Source organism: Hippopotamus amphibius, chromosome 7 (assembly GCF_030028045.1).
Source record: "Hippopotamus amphibius kiboko isolate mHipAmp2 chromosome 7, mHipAmp2.hap2, whole genome shotgun sequence".
NCBI lineage: Eukaryota > Metazoa > Chordata > Mammalia > Artiodactyla > Hippopotamidae > Hippopotamus > Hippopotamus amphibius.
In genome coordinates, this window is record NC_080192.1 from 82073295 (window position 1) to 82088710 (window position 15416).

Sequence of the window (15416 nt, forward strand, 5' to 3'; positions counted from 1 at the left end):
GTAGGAGGAGGGAAAACCCACGCCAGGAAGGGATCTGCTGGGAGCAGAGACATGGAGCTCGGTCCTACTGAGCTGGGAGAGGAGCTGGGTGATGACGGGCACGAAGACACCCGGCGCTAGGGCAGAGGGGATCTGGGGCCGAAGGGGCGGCGAGACAGCCAAGTAGAAGCCGTTCCAAGGAGACTCTGCAAGCGGCTTGACTACAAGCAGCGAAGAGGATGCTCCGGCCGCGGGACACGCCCCCTGCTCCACCGCCTCTTCCCGGCAACCTCGAGGACCCGGAGCCCGTCGGCGCCTGCGCACGCCGCAGGCCCTGCCCCTTCGCCCTCCTGTCCGCGCCTCCTGCAGCTAACATGGCGGCCCCCTGTGTGTCTTGTGGCGCAGCTGCTTCCTACCGGCTTTTTCTTGGGGGTAGGGTTAGCTTTGCCCGGGGACAGGGCCTTTGGAAAGCCGCGGCTGCTGAGCTGCAGAAGAGTACCGGATGCCAGGTAAGGCCTGGGAGAGGTGGGAGTGCTGGTCCCCATAGTGCGCGGATGTGGAGCCGCCGCCGCCACCGTCCGCTGGCGTCTCCGCGCCCTCAGACGGGCCCCTGGGGTCTTAGGTGCTCAGCAGAGGTCTGAGGGAAAAAAAAAAAAAAAAAGGAGGGGAATTGCTTTGCAGTGCCCACCCTAGAAGTTGTTGCTGTTTTTCGCGGGGTGCAGTGGAGGGGACGTTATCTGAGACGGAACTAGAGCGACCCCTCGCTTGACCTGCCGCCTGGGTGGGTGATGGGTCGCGCGCTGCCCACGAGCCCGTGGTCCAGAGGGAGGAGGAGGATGAGAACTGGACTCATGTAGTGGCCCGAAGACCTCATGCAGAAAGTTGCACAGTGGAGAGGCGAGAGAATGACGTTTTTAAAGTGTCTTGCATCTCTGCAGTTTCCGTTTTCTAAATTTTCCCGGTACTTTGTCTCTGGAGAGATGGATACCAGAACTTGTAAATTGAATTTAATCCTGAGGGCAGTGGAAAGCCAGGATTCTAGCTTAACAGCTGATTGCGTGACGATGCCATTTACTGACATGGCATCTGAGTAGGAGGAACAAGATTTGAGAGGGAAGAAAGCGAGCTCAGTTTTGGATATAATTGTGTTTATTATATAGTTATATTTGGGATGTCCAAGTGGCGATTTCCAGTAGACCCATAGAGAGGTAAGTCTGTAGTTCAAGAAGAAAGCTGACTTACAAGTCCCCTGTTACCTTGATGGTAATTGAGGTTTGGGAAATGAATCAGATCATTTAGGGGAGGTCTATTTATTGAATGAGGAATAAGCAGAGGAACCGGACCCTGAAGGACAAACAGTAGAGAAAGAGGAGCCCCCAAGAGATTGAGAATGACCTGCCAAAGAAATAGGGGGTGGGGACCAGGCAGTGTGGAGTCAGAAAACAGGAGAATGCTTCAAGGAGGGAAAGTGATTAACACTACCAGATATTGTAAAGAAGTCAAGTACTATCATCAAAAACTACATTGGAAGAAGGAATACTTTTAAAAAATTCTTCTTTTATGTTTTAACTCAGATCAACCAATCCATCCATTCATTTATCCATCAAACATTTGTTTTTATTGTTTTTTAACTGGAAAATAGGCTGGAAGTTTTTATTCGTGCATTTTTTTTGAGCATATCCTTTCTGTATACAGGTAATTTTCTATGAAAAGGACTGTAGCATACACAGTGTTTTTATTGTTGACACTTAGTGTGGGGGAGGTGGCAGAGAGTTGTTAACTTTTTCTCCCTCCCTGTAACTCCCAAACCTGAATGTGTGTATCCTTCTTGTCTTTATGTTCTTTTAATCATATACAGACATACGAGCATATGCATACTTTCAAAAAATGGATTCTGCTCTACATTTTGCTTGTTTAACTTACGTGTATGGTGAGGTCTCTCCACCTCACCTATTATGTGTCTAACTGCTGCCTAATGTTCTGTGGTATGAATGTATCAAAGTTAATTTAACACTTGATGGGTATTTGTTTTGTTTCCTTTTTCTTCCCACTAATAAAGTGTTCAGTAAACATTCTGGTGTAATTCTTACTGCATCACATATCTTCTACCTGATGCTTTTATTTCTGTAAGAGAGAGTCCCAGTTGTGAGGTGATTGCTGCAAAGGGTGTGTACTTCTCAGTAGACATTTAATAGGTATTTCCACATAGTTCTCCAGAGAGGCTGTAGCAATTCACAGTCCATGGTAGATCTGTGAGTGTGCCCTTCTTTCCACCTGCATGAGGTGGTATTATTTTTTTGGTAAAGTGGGTGAAAAATGATTTCTCCTTGTTACTTTAATTCATCTCCCTGACCACTCGAAATAAAGCTTTTTTCTTTTTCATCCGTATGGCAAATGTTTACTGAGCACTTCACTTCAGCCAGGCACTGGAAAGTAAACAAATCATTGAAGTCAAACAATTACTAGATGGTATCGACCCTTAGCGCTCTCAAGGGATGGTCCTGAGATTGCTGCATTCCCAGATTCCTGCATACCACCACAGTACACATGTTAGCACGTGCAGTACAGCTCAGATACAACTGAAAGACTTAACTGACCCCACTTACAGACCCTTAATGGTTCCTTCTCTATGGCTAAAGACATTTATAAAGCTTTTTTCCTGGCACAGAGCTTGTCTGTCTTAAATATTAATGTTTCTTCACTTCCATCGCCAGTATTAATCTGTGTATTTCTCTTAGGAGCCATGTTTCCTAAAACAGCAGAGTTCTTAATCACTTCATTAGTTGCTGAAATGCTACACCTGTTTTTTGTTTTGTTTAGTTTGGGTCATAACCCATTAGTTGTGAAATCTCTTTAAGAGGTTAAAGAAGGGACTGGAGAGAATAGGATAGTTATAATAGTCAAAGTGCATTTATACAGGGTATTTTTGCGTTTTGTTAAGTGTGTCCTAGGTAGTGATGTAAGCAGAAGCTATTACTGTGGGTTACAGTCAAAAATGTTTGAGAGACACTGATGCAAAAGGAAAAAGAGACAAGATCTACTTAGCTTTGGCTCCTGGGTACTCAGTTGGGAAGCCCTGCAAGCAGGTTTTCCCCTGCATACCAGAGTTGGGGCATACATATTTCATACTAATGCCTCAGTTCAAGTGCAGATATTTGAGTATCCCAAATTTGGAGTGGAGGAGGGACTATTACTCGTGAATGGCCAAATTTTTCTGGTTTTAAACCCATGAATATCAAGGGTCTACACACAGTGTACTGAGAGATTTACAGAGATAAATACAGAAGAGCACAGAAGTGCAGTGCCTGATACAAATGAGTTGCAGTGGGTAGAGTGGTAGGCAGCTTTTCAGAGGAAGTGATGGGAGAGTCAGTGAGGAGTTATATGAGAGAAGAGAGATATTCTGTTCTAGGAAGATGTAATAGGTACACAAGGGACAGAGACATACAGTCAGTGAATTCTGGCAACAACAAATAATTGGTTATAGCAGTTATAATTGGTATAATAATTGGTGAGCGGGACTTCCCTGGTAGAGCAGTGGTTAAGAATCCACCTGCCAATGCAGGGGACACAGGTTACATCCCTGGTCCAGGAAGATCCCACATGCCGAGGAGCAACTAAAGCCCCTGTGCCACGACTACTGAGCCTGCGCTCTAGAGCCCTCAAGCCACAACTGCTGAAGCCCACATATCTAGAGCCCTTGCTCTGCAACAAGAGAAGCCACCACACACCACAATGAAAGAGTAGCCCCTGCTTGCTGCAACTAGAGAAAGCCCGTGTGCAGCAACAAACACCTAACGCAGCCAAAAAAAAAAAAAAAAGAATTGGTGAGACAGGATTAGAAAGTGTTTTGCTATGCGAAGATACTTGAATTTTTTTTTTAACCTGTCACAAATGAAAGTAGTTTTGGCTTTATTATAAGTGGTTGACAGTCATGGTGGAATACAAAGGTTACCTATGAATTCTTAATGCCTATCAATATAATTTTATGTAAGAATGCCAATTTAGCTTTCTGTAATATTTATGACTTTCATAATAAGAAAAAACAGTAGACCAGTTTCTATTTTGAAAACTATTACTACAAACGTCAGCATGCCCTCTATTTTATACTAAGCACTTTCTTAGTGCTTAAACATTCAATTTTTACTGAGCCAATATGCCTTTGTTGAATTGCACCGTCTGTCAGAGAAGAATGATGGATGACATTTGATGGCATAGCCCTTGTATATTTTGCTTTTATTGTGAAAATGTTGCCTCTGTCTTAAGGATCTGTTCTTTTCATCTCTCAACTTGTGGGCTACTGGAGGTTATAGTGTTCTGTATTTATCACAGCATCCAGTTGGTTTACAGTAGGGTCTTAACAATACTGGCAATTGCTAAAAAAACTCTTTGAAAAGCAAATTTAAAAATTGGCATTTATATCAGATACTTTATACAGCTCTGTAAGTTAGTTGTGTTTTCCCCCAGATAATTTTTGAATTTTTAAAAATTCCAGTTTATTAGCAATAGAAAAGAAAACCCCTTTGGTGGCATAACACCCTTTGAGGTCTCATCTTGTCCTTTTAAGGATAGATTTAGTGTGTCCTTCGTTGCTTTAATTATGGAAAATACTGGGACATTAAAATTTGCATTTTCCTCATGCCCTGTAAAAAGTTCTTGTTTAAGGAAAGCTTGGTAATAGGTATGCCCATCATTCCCACCTCTCTTTCCTTATAAAACAGGATAAGTGAACTTTCTTGTCCTCTGCTCTATTGTTGTAATTGGGGTGCTAAATGGTGAGATATTTTGTGCTGTGTAACAGATTACACCCAGACTTAGCAGCCTGCAACAACAGGTATTTCTCTCACAGTTTCTGGGTCAGGATTCCAGGCACAGTTTACGCTGGGCCTTCTGTTCAGGGTCTCCCGTAAGGCAGCGGCCCAGGTTTTGGCTGTGGCTACAGTCATCTCTGACCGGGGGTGGAAGTTCACTGCCCACACATTCACATCCTTGCCAGCTATTGGGCTGGCTATTGGTCAGGGCAACCCTCAGTTCTTGCCCTGTGGAGCTCTGGAGGGCAGCTCACCATGTCTTGCTTCCCACAGGTTGATCAAGAGAGGATAAAAAAGGGGAAAGAGAGTGTTTTTGTAACCTAATCTCAGAAGTGATGTTCTACCACGTTCGTGGTATTTTGTTCATTAGATGCAAGTCACTAGGTCCGTGTCTTTTGCTTACTAGTTTCTGTCTACATGTACACTTTCCTCTTTTTAAGAGAGTGGTGTTCGAATACAGTCGGTATCAGATATGGATGTTTGTAGCAGATACGGAGTTAGCATATCACCCGCAATTATTTTTATTATTATTATTTTTAATGTGTTGAAATGCTAGTAGTTTTAACTACTTTGTAAGCATAGGCTTTTAAAAGCAAGCTTTCAACAGGGAACAGTTGTCTGAACAAGACTTTTACCTTGTCTCCAGACTCCTGCCAATCGAGTACAATAATAAAGACAATTGTTTAAATGTCTTGTTTTATTTAGAGACAGTGGCCTGTAAGATCATTGTTTAATTTAAAATCTTTTCTTTCCATTTGTATTTTCTGCTAGATATTAAGGCTAAGACACACCACAGCTGTAACAAGGAAAAATGTTGCAGCCTTAAGACGTGAAACTTACACAGTGGATTTTATTAAAAAGCAGATTGAAGAATTCAACATAGGAAAGAGACACTTAGCCAACATGATGGGAGAAGATCCAGAAACTTTTACCCAAGAGGATATTGATGTAAGTACATTCACTCTTTGGAAAAGTAATTGCTGTAGAGTTTTAAATACTGAAAGTACTTTTCTTCAGCCTGAGCTCTGTAAATTCTCCTCAGACTGTCAGAATAAGGAAAAATGCCACTATACTACTTTGCAAGTTGGAACTGTGGTTTCAGAGAGAGATGCTACTCTATATTTGAAGCATCATAAAGTATAGTGAGTTTTAGATTTTAACCAGAAATGGGTACTTTTCCTTGATTCCAGGTCACAGGAGTCACTATGAATGTTTATACACAATTTAGAAACATTTATCCTGTTGTGTAGTCTTAAACTCAGCTTTCTGACAAAATGATAAAACAAATGGTAAGTTTATACGAAAAAATCCCATAAGTAATCCCAAGCCCAGAGTTTTTATTCATCCTAACTATATATTTGAATTTTCAAATTGAGGGCATGTTCTAAGTGATTTGAGAGGAGGATTAGAACTCTGGTCCTGTTCTACCTGGCACTCATACTTTGTCCTTTTTCAAGGTCATTTTGTCTATTCTCTGCCCCTTGAATTTCCATATGAATTTTCGAAGAAGCTTGTTAGTTTCTTCAGAGAGTCAGCTAGGATTTTGATAGGGATTGTGTTGAGTCTCTAAATCAATTTTGGGAGTATTGCCATCTTAATATTAAGTCTTCTGATCTGTGATCATGGGATGTCTTTTTGTTTATTTAATTTCTTACAGTGATGTTTTCCAGTTTTCAGAGTTTGTTTGGCATTTCTTTTAAGTTTATTTCTGAGCATTAATTGCTTTTTAAAGTTGTTCTAAAATATTGTAAATAGAATTGTTTTGTAGTTTTTTGGTGGATTTCTTAGGATTTTCTATATACAAAATGTCACTGTCAAATGGAAATAGTTTTACTTCTTTCTTTCCAGTCTGAATGCCTTTTATTTCTTTTTCTTGCCTAATCACCCTGGCTAGAACCTCTAGCAATGCTGAGTAGAAATGGTGAGAGTGGACATTCTCACCTTGTTCCTGATCTTAGGAAAAAGCATTCAGTCTTTCACCATCGAGAATGATGTTAGCTATGGGTTTTTATAGATATTCTCTATCAGGTGCTGGAGATTCTATTCCATACCTAGTTTGCTGAATGTTATTATCATAAAGGGGTGTTGGATATTGTCAAACTTTTTTTTTTTTTTTTTTAGCTTTTATTGAGATGAGCATATCTTTAATTGGTGTGGTATATCACATTACTTGATTTTTTTTAAGTTTTATTTATTAAATTAAAATAGTAATGACTATCTCCATGTTGTCCTTAGGACTAGAGAGACAAACACAGACCCCAAAAAAGTTTATGACATGACAGATCACAAAGTCAATCATAAAGGACAATCTTGTTTTACCTGTAGATTTGTTCTGGGAATCATGGAAGGAAATGCAGATTTTTGTTTGTTTTTTTAACATTATTCAATGAAATATTACTTCTTAACAGCAAACCCTTTTAAACAAAGTATTAGATGTCAGGTAAGACTCACAAGAGTCAGAGATTTTTAACTGTATTTTAAAGGATATGGGTTATTTATTATTTTTTGCATTAATTGATTTTGATGTTAAACCAACCTTGTGTTCCTGGAGTAAATCCCACTTTGTCTCGGTGGGTCATCTTTTTTATGTGTTTCTGGAATTGGTTTGCGAGCATTTTGCTGAGAATGTTTGCATGTTTGCATCTAATTGATACTTATCTGTATTTTTCTTTACTTGTAATGTCTATCTGTGATTTTGATATCAGGGTAATACTGGTCTCAGAATGAGTTGGGAAGTTCTCTTTTATTTTTGGAATAGTTTGTGAAGAATTGGTTTTTTTTTTTTTAAGTGAATGGTCAGTTTCGTGGTGTGACTTTTATTTTTTAATTAATTAATTAATTGGCTTCGTTGGGTCTTCATTGCAGTGCGTGGGCTTCTCATTGCATGGGCTTCTCATTGCGGTGACTTCTCTTGTTGCAGAGCACGGGCTCTAGGCATGTGGGCTTCAGTAGTTGCATCACATGGGCTCAGTAGTAGCACATGGGCTCTAGAGCGCAGGCTCAGTAGCTGTGGCACACACGCCTAGTTGCTCCGCAGCATGTGGGATCTTCCCAGACCAGGGCTCGAACCTGTGTCCCCTGCATTGGCAGGCAGATTCTTAACCTCTGCACCACGAGGGAAGCCCTATTAATTCTTCTTTTAAATGTTTGGTTGAATTTATCAGTGAAGGCATCTGGGCCAGGGATTTGTGTGTGTATTTCTGTTTTTGATTTTTTATAATTACTGTTTGCTTTTAAAAATGGTCCTCCCTTCTCTCCTTGTGACCTGTGTGTCCCTGAGTAACTGTTCTCAGCAAGAGGATCCCACTACCTAAATGACTTTACCACTAAGGCATCTCTTCACTGCCTTTTAGGTGTACATGGAACATATTTAGCTCACTGAGAGAAACAGAATCATTCAGTAGTTGTGTAATTCTGTCTGAAGGGATGAACATTTTCACAACATAAGTATTACAAATGAATTATGTTGTTTAGAGTGGTGAGTTCATTGCTTGGATGTTTAATCAGAATGCTAGTTTGAGATGTTAAAATTATTTTCATGAGGATTTAATTTTTACGGAGTAGACATGACCTATAATTTAATTCAGTTACCTAGTTAAAAGTCTAGGCTTGGGCTTCCTAGGTGGCGCAGTGGTTAAGAATCTGCCTGCCAATGCAGGGGACACAGGTTCGATCCCTGCTCCAGGAAGATCCCACATGCCACGGAGCAACTAAGCCCGTGTGCCAAAAAAAAAAAAAAAAAAACAAAAACAAAAAAGTCTAGGCTTGCTGTATAATTTTCATGTGGGTAAATTAAGTGCTTTTGTATTCAGATTAAACCATTTATTTTATGAATTTTAGAAACTGGTTTTTCCTTACTACTTAACCAGTTGCTAAAATATGATCACTGAAATCATCTGTGAAATGCATTTAGGCAAAAATATTGAAGATTTGAAACAATTTTTTTCATATATTAAAATATGTTTAAAGCTTTTTCGTCAAGGGGTTTAAAACAGACACATTGGTGTCTTCATCTAGAGTATCCTTTTTACATTATTTAGAGAAATCTAGAAGATTCTGTCATTCAGTTAGGTAGAAACAGTATTATTAGTTGTGCTCCTTAAAATATTGAGTTGTTTTCCAGAGAAGATGTGTTTAACATCACACTGTAAATGTGAGAGATGATGGCTTTTCTATACTTTTAAAACTGTGTGTGTGTATAGTGAAAGTAAATTAATGTTATTTTGTATCATTGTGCTAATAGAACATAATAAAAATCTTCCTTAGATTTAGCCAATAAAGTAATGAAATCATGAATTGATATGAAAAAACACCCAATGACTTCTTTATACTATGTAGAATCTTTTTAAATGAAGCTGGATTTCTTGTGAGGAATATTAATGCAGAACATGTAGAATTTTGTGGTTAAATTAATCTTTTTTTAAAAGATAAATTTGTTGTTGTTGAAGCGATGTGGTAGAAAGATGCCGAAGCTGGGATTAGGAGAGTCCTTGTAGTGTTACTAACTCGTGTTGTAATGTTTAACAAGTCACAGCACGGTCATTAGGTTTCCTCATCTCGAAAATAATAGTACATGCGTGACTACCTCAGAATGTAACTAAGGAGTATGAGATTAATGCATTATGTTATTGTTCTCATTACTGTTAATTGTAATAAATAAAATCTACTGTGACTTGAATCAGTCACTAGTTTTCTGATTGCCTTGGTCACACACGTCTTCTGTGAGACAGAATGTCAGGGAGGAGGATCTGCAGTCCTGTTGAGAACAGTAACTGCTCAGGAGCCACTTCAGCCAGTGGTTGTGCTGTACTGTAGGGTGGTGTGTTTTCTCACCTTGCTCACGTCTGAAAGCCCATGTGGAAGTGTGAGCCCTTTTCCTTGACACGGGTGACGTGATTCCGCTGTGCTTGACTTTCCTGCAAGTGGTTGATCTGCTTCACTAAGTCTCACACTTTTTGTCAATGAAATCTTCTGGCATTTTATTAAATTTAGGGGACCTTCTTTGGCATCTGAGTAGATGTAAAAGCAAAAGAGGACGATGACAACCAACTGTTACCAAAACATTGAAATTATATGGGAATTTATCATTTTATAATTCCTGTTTTCGTTTTTGAAACTATTATTTTTGTAAGCGGCTTCACTGTGTATATAACCTGAAAGAGAGACAGTATAGCTGATAAGTCCTACTTAACATTTCCATACTGGCAAAATGCTTCTTTTTTTTTTTTTTTTTTAATTAATTAATTAATTAATTTACTGGCTGTGTTGGGTCTTAGTTGCTGCACACAGGTCTTCTCTGGTTGCGGCGAGCGGGGGCTACTCTTCATTGTGGTGCACAGGCTCCTCATTGAGGTGACTTCTCTTGTTGTGGAGCACGGGCTTTAGGTGCGTGGGCTTCAGTAGTTGTGGCACATGGGCTCAATAGTTGTGGATCATGGGCTCTAAAGCGCAGGCTCAATAGCTGTGGCGCATGGGCTTAGTTGCTCCGTGGCATGTGGGGTCTTCCTGGAGCAGGGATTGAACCCGTGTCCCCTGCATTGGCAGGCGAATTCTTCACCACTGTTCTACCTAGGAAGCCCCAGAATGGTTATTTCTAAAGATAAAAAGTTAAATAACTTGATATTCAAAATCAGGAAAATATTTTAAGCCTCCAGATAGTCTTCAGAAGAACACTGTGGTTGCTGTTATGTATTTAGATATCATAAATGCCTTTTATAATATGTTGGCTTTTAATATATAAATTAGAACTAGGTATTGTAATTTTTCTCTTAATAATATGATCAGGAAATTAGATATTCTACAAAAGGGAATTTTCTAGATGAGAGAAGCTTTAATTGTTATTTGAAAAGTACCACCACTTACTGACAACCTCCAGTATATGTGCAAGATGCTGTCTGGGAGCTTGATATACATTCGCACATTTAATCTTCATAAAAACTTTGTAGGGTAGGTATTTATTGTTGAGGAAATAAAAACCGTACAAGGTGTTTTTGTAGCCAAAGTCTGTTTTTTCCACACTTTCAAAGATTAAATTTTTTGGTAACATTTTCTAAAATAAATTGCGGTCTCCCCAGCCTTACTTAGTAGAATATAGTGAGTATGAATAATTTAACTTTTGAGAGCCTCAGGATTTTCCTTTTTAGAGTTAGGTTATTAAACTGTGGTATCCCCGTATGTGTGTTTGTCCCTGTACTGAGTGGCCTGGCTCTGCCCTGTCTCCTTTCCTATCAAGGTATCTGTCTTTGCTTCTGCTTCTAGCTGCTCGCCTTTGCCTCCTGGCCTTCTGGCATTGTTAGGCATGTGAATTAAAACCAAGAGCCACTGGACTCGGCATGAGGACCCATATTCCCTTCCTACTAAGTAAAAACATGAGTTTATGTCAGCTACTTCAGCTCTTCATGGGCCTTTTGCATTGATTTCAAGGTTTACAGCTTTATTCCAGAAGGTTGAGCTTGAATAAAAATCCAGCCTCTGGACTCACTGAGTGAAGCATATACAATTTATGTGTGCAGATTACACCTAGCTAATCTTATATGCTAGTGCTCCCTTAATTTGATAAGCCTTTAAAAAAAGAGTACTGGTGTGGATTAGTGAAATGAAAAGAAATATGACAGGTAAAGTTTACAAATAAAAATAATACTGCTTGTCACTGTTGATATTTAAAGTTACATTATTTAGAAGTTGTTTTTTAATTATCAAAGCTACAGCATTGTGTATCTGCTAGAAATATTTTTTTTTGCAAAATATTTAATGCTCAATCATGGTATTAAATTTATATGAAAAAATACCCTTTTTAGTTGGTGAAATAGCATATTAAAAAGAAATCAGGTATAGATTTTCTCCATTTCAAAATAGTTTAATTTTTGGCTTATTTCCTAAGTTATATTGAAAAGAAAGGAACCGCCTGCTGCTCTTTCACCCTGAATCACTGATACTGGTGGTAACACTCAGAATATCTGATAGGAGGAAAAACAGGTCCCTCCAACAAGCAGCGTAGTGTATGTGTATATGGTATCTTGCTGAAAGGACTCAAATACATGCTAAATATTTTGAAAATAGATCTTAATGCCGTGGTCCTAGCTCTTGTGCCATGAATCTTTCCCAGGTGACTCCCAGATGTCGATCAGTGTGTGAAAAGTATTCTTGTCTGTGATAGTGTGTGTTACTGTGTGGAGGAGTCTGTCAGATGAACTCTGAGTTGAGTAGGGTTTGTAATTCAATGTAAAGCAGATATAGTTGGATCAAAAGAAGAGTCTGTGTATGGAAACTAAGAAATAGCCCCATCGTGTATAACAGGGGTGGGGCAGAAATGTTTTCCTCAAATCTTGCCCCAAAGCGCAAGGCCAGCCAGTGGTCAGGGCCCCGGAATTCTGCAAACATTGTCACACACCGCTGGGCTTGAGTAGACAAATCTGTGTGCTGTTGCTGAGTCTTTTCATCCTTTCACATGTACCATCAAAATTCTTTTTCTCAAAATCATGCTGTAAACACACAAAAAAGTTGAGGACCACTGATATTTTCATTTTCCTTTTTGAATTAAGCTTATAAATTTTAAGTTGGAGACATTTCAATTATATTAAATATTATGGATACAGAATTGCACTTGCATTTACTAATGTCTTTATTTGGGAATTAAAAGTTAAGTTCTGCATTACTCTAGAATTTCAGGAAAAAAGCCAGCAAATTGATATATAATACTGCTGAAGTCTACCAATTACTTTTTAATTGGTATTATAGACCTCCTTCTGAAACCTGAGTGTTTTATTCTCCTAAGTGTGAATATGCTGTGTGAAGTTTCTCTAATTGATTTGCTGTGCCCATTCCATTTGATGTATCATTTTTCACAATATTTCATAATTTGTGCTCACTTCTAATGAACAGAGTCGTTAGGACAGGCATGTCTAAGTACAACTGACAGCTAACATTAGGTGCCAGATGCAGTTTATAAAGCTGTGTAGAACTGTAGAGAACAGTTTAAATAAATTAGCACCTGTACATTAGTCTCACTTGCTGGTAATTTATAAGCGAATCAGTAGAGATGACATTTAGGTAAGTCATTGATCAAGTTAACAGCTGCAAACCCACTGCCCAGCTGGGATACCTAATTAATAGAGATTGCATTCCTGACCCAGTGCTTCCTTCTGGATTGAGTCTGCAATCCTTTTATACTTTGACATAAGCCTAAGAACATAGTTAAATACTTTGCCTGCATTTGAGGGAACACTTGAATTACCAGTATTCTAGTGAAAATCCAAAGATGTAAACAACATGTTTACAAATGAGAATTACTTTACTCTGTGACTGACTTGGATTAATTTTTTTTTAAGTTTACATTCTTTTTTTTAGCAGGACTTTTTTTATTTGGGATTCAGGTAAACCATGACGTAGTCTAATAAATTTCTAAAGGGTTCTATACTTGTCCTTAAATGTATACTCCACTTTTTTTCCCCCTGGGAGAAGCAAGGTTTTTTTTTATGTTATGTGTTTTTTTTTTGTTTTTGTGACAAGCCAGCCATTGAACCTAAGCCATATGTATAACAGTTTTTTCAAATGTGACATTATACCTGAGAACTTTGCCAAGTTGAATTCTACAAATTCCAGAACTTAATATAGAAAATATTAAGCTAGAACGTATTGTAGGAAAATGCCCTTTGTTTTCTATTCCTGTGACTCAGATTTTCTTCTGAGTGAATGTAAAACTGAGAGATTAAGGCAGCAGCAACCTTAAATCAGAGTCAGGCAATGATTTTGTGCCTGTTTCAGGTACATGTTCATGGATGTTGATGATGTTTGAATACCAGTGTGTTTACCTACAGGCCACATCCAAAGTCTGGTTCCTAGACTGAGAAAAGGTCTCTTGAAACCTGAAACAAATAAAAATGTTAGACTAGTAATACTGTTTTCAAGCTTCTTAAAGAATCATTAATTGAATCCCAACTGATATACATGTTTTTGGTTTTGGTTTTTGTGAAAGGTTGGGTGTTTAGTTTAAATAATAGTTTTTCATGTAGATTATTCAGAAGTGAAAAAGTACTTATTTCAGATAATTGTGACATTTCTGTTAATGGTTGATAAACTTGGTCCAAGTGGGCCAAACCACAATTCAGGTGTGAAATGCCAGTTTTCCTCCAATTTTAAAATGCTTGCGGGTATAGGCCAATTCCTGCTGGTACTCGTTCTCTGGCCCCTCGTAAGTGCCACACACACACCCGGGAATCCCATGACCTAACAGTTGACGGGGAGGTCAACACTAGCAGAGTCACGTATTTCCTTCCACTGGTGGTTTTCTGGTTGACTTAATTTCATTTAGCATAATATTTAAATTCTAAATTTTTTTATTATCCTAATACAGATATTTCTGAATAACATATCAGAAAATTGCTTTAAAAAAGACTGTTTATGTTTGCAAAAAGAAATTATGTATATTTTTTTCTATTCCAATATGTATTTTCTTACTTTCTTACACCAGTGGCTGCATTCTAAGTATATTTCTTTTGCATCTTGCTTTTCTCAGTCTTTTTTTAATGGCTATAGAGTGCTAGATTGCATAAAGTTACCTTCATTTATCAACTAACCACTTGTGTGTGAGGATTTGGTTGTTTCTAGTATTTTGTTCTTATAAATCAATTAATAGCCTATGCTATGTTGTTTTATATTTGTGGGGGTGTATTTCCAGGGTAAATTTGTACAAGTGGATTGCTGGGGGAAATGTATATGGAATTTTGTTACATATTAGCAGACTCCCAACCCTGGAGGTTGTGCACTCCCACCAGCAAGGCATCAGGGTGTCTCTGTAACCTCATCAACAGTGTGCTGTGAAGCTTTTGAATTTTTGTTAGTCCTGTTATATGAAAGTGTTATCTCAGTAGTTTTAACTGCACGTTTTTTATTCTGAATATATTTGAGCCATATTTTTCTTTTCTGTCTGTAGTTTAATTGGTCAGTTTTTTTCCCTTCTGAATTTTGGATCATAGTTAAGGAAGACTTTGCTATGTCTAGGTTATAAAGAAATCCATATGTGTTGTCTTCTGGTACTTGTTTGATTTCATTTTCCAAGTTTGGCTCTCTTGACTCATTTGGAGCTTACTCTGGTGTATGGTGTGAGGTTTGGATCCAGTTTTATCTTTTTCCAAATGGCAATCTGTTGTCTCAATATAACTTATTGAATAAAATGTCCACCTTTTCTTTTTTTTTTAATTAATTAATTTATTTATTGGCTGCATTGTGTCTTTGTTGCTGCACACGGGCTTTCTCCAGTTGCAGAGAGCGGGGGCTACTGCTTCAGTAGTTGCAGCACAGGGGCTTAATAGTTGTGGCACACAGGCCTAGTTGCTCCGTGGCATGTGCGATCTGCCTGGAGCAGGGATCGAACCTGTGTTCCCTGCATTGGCAGGCAGATTCTCAACCACTGTGCCACCTAGGAAGTCCCCACCTTTTCTTCTTCTTTTTTTTTTTTTTTTTTTTCCCATGGTACAAGATTTTAAGCATTTATTTGTTCTGTTTTTTTCACCTTTTCTTCTTGAGAGAAGGAAGGGAGAGGAGTCCCTGGTTTTTGAAAAAGAAAAAAAGTTCATAAAATTAGCACTCTGATGTTTGATCCAAGTTTTTGTTGTTGTTTTGTTTTTT

The 15416-nt window shown here is 38.5% G+C and overlaps 1 protein-coding gene across 2 annotated transcripts in view; it reads left to right on the plus strand.

Annotated features, from left to right (window-relative positions):
• Window positions 1-315: 315 nt before the first annotated feature.
• MRPS9 (mitochondrial ribosomal protein S9) overlaps window positions 316-15416 on the plus strand; it is a 48812-nt gene continuing 33711 nt past the window's right edge. For both annotated transcript variants that reach the window (XR_009054780.1, XM_057742631.1), the window contains exons 1-2: window positions 316-488; window positions 5562-5738. Coding sequence is in view for 1 of the 2 variants with exons in the window: in XM_057742631.1 (XP_057598614.1) it covers window positions 354-488; window positions 5562-5738 (312 nt within the window). In the remaining variant the exon portion in view is untranslated. The remainder of the gene's footprint in view (window positions 489-5561; window positions 5739-15416) is intronic.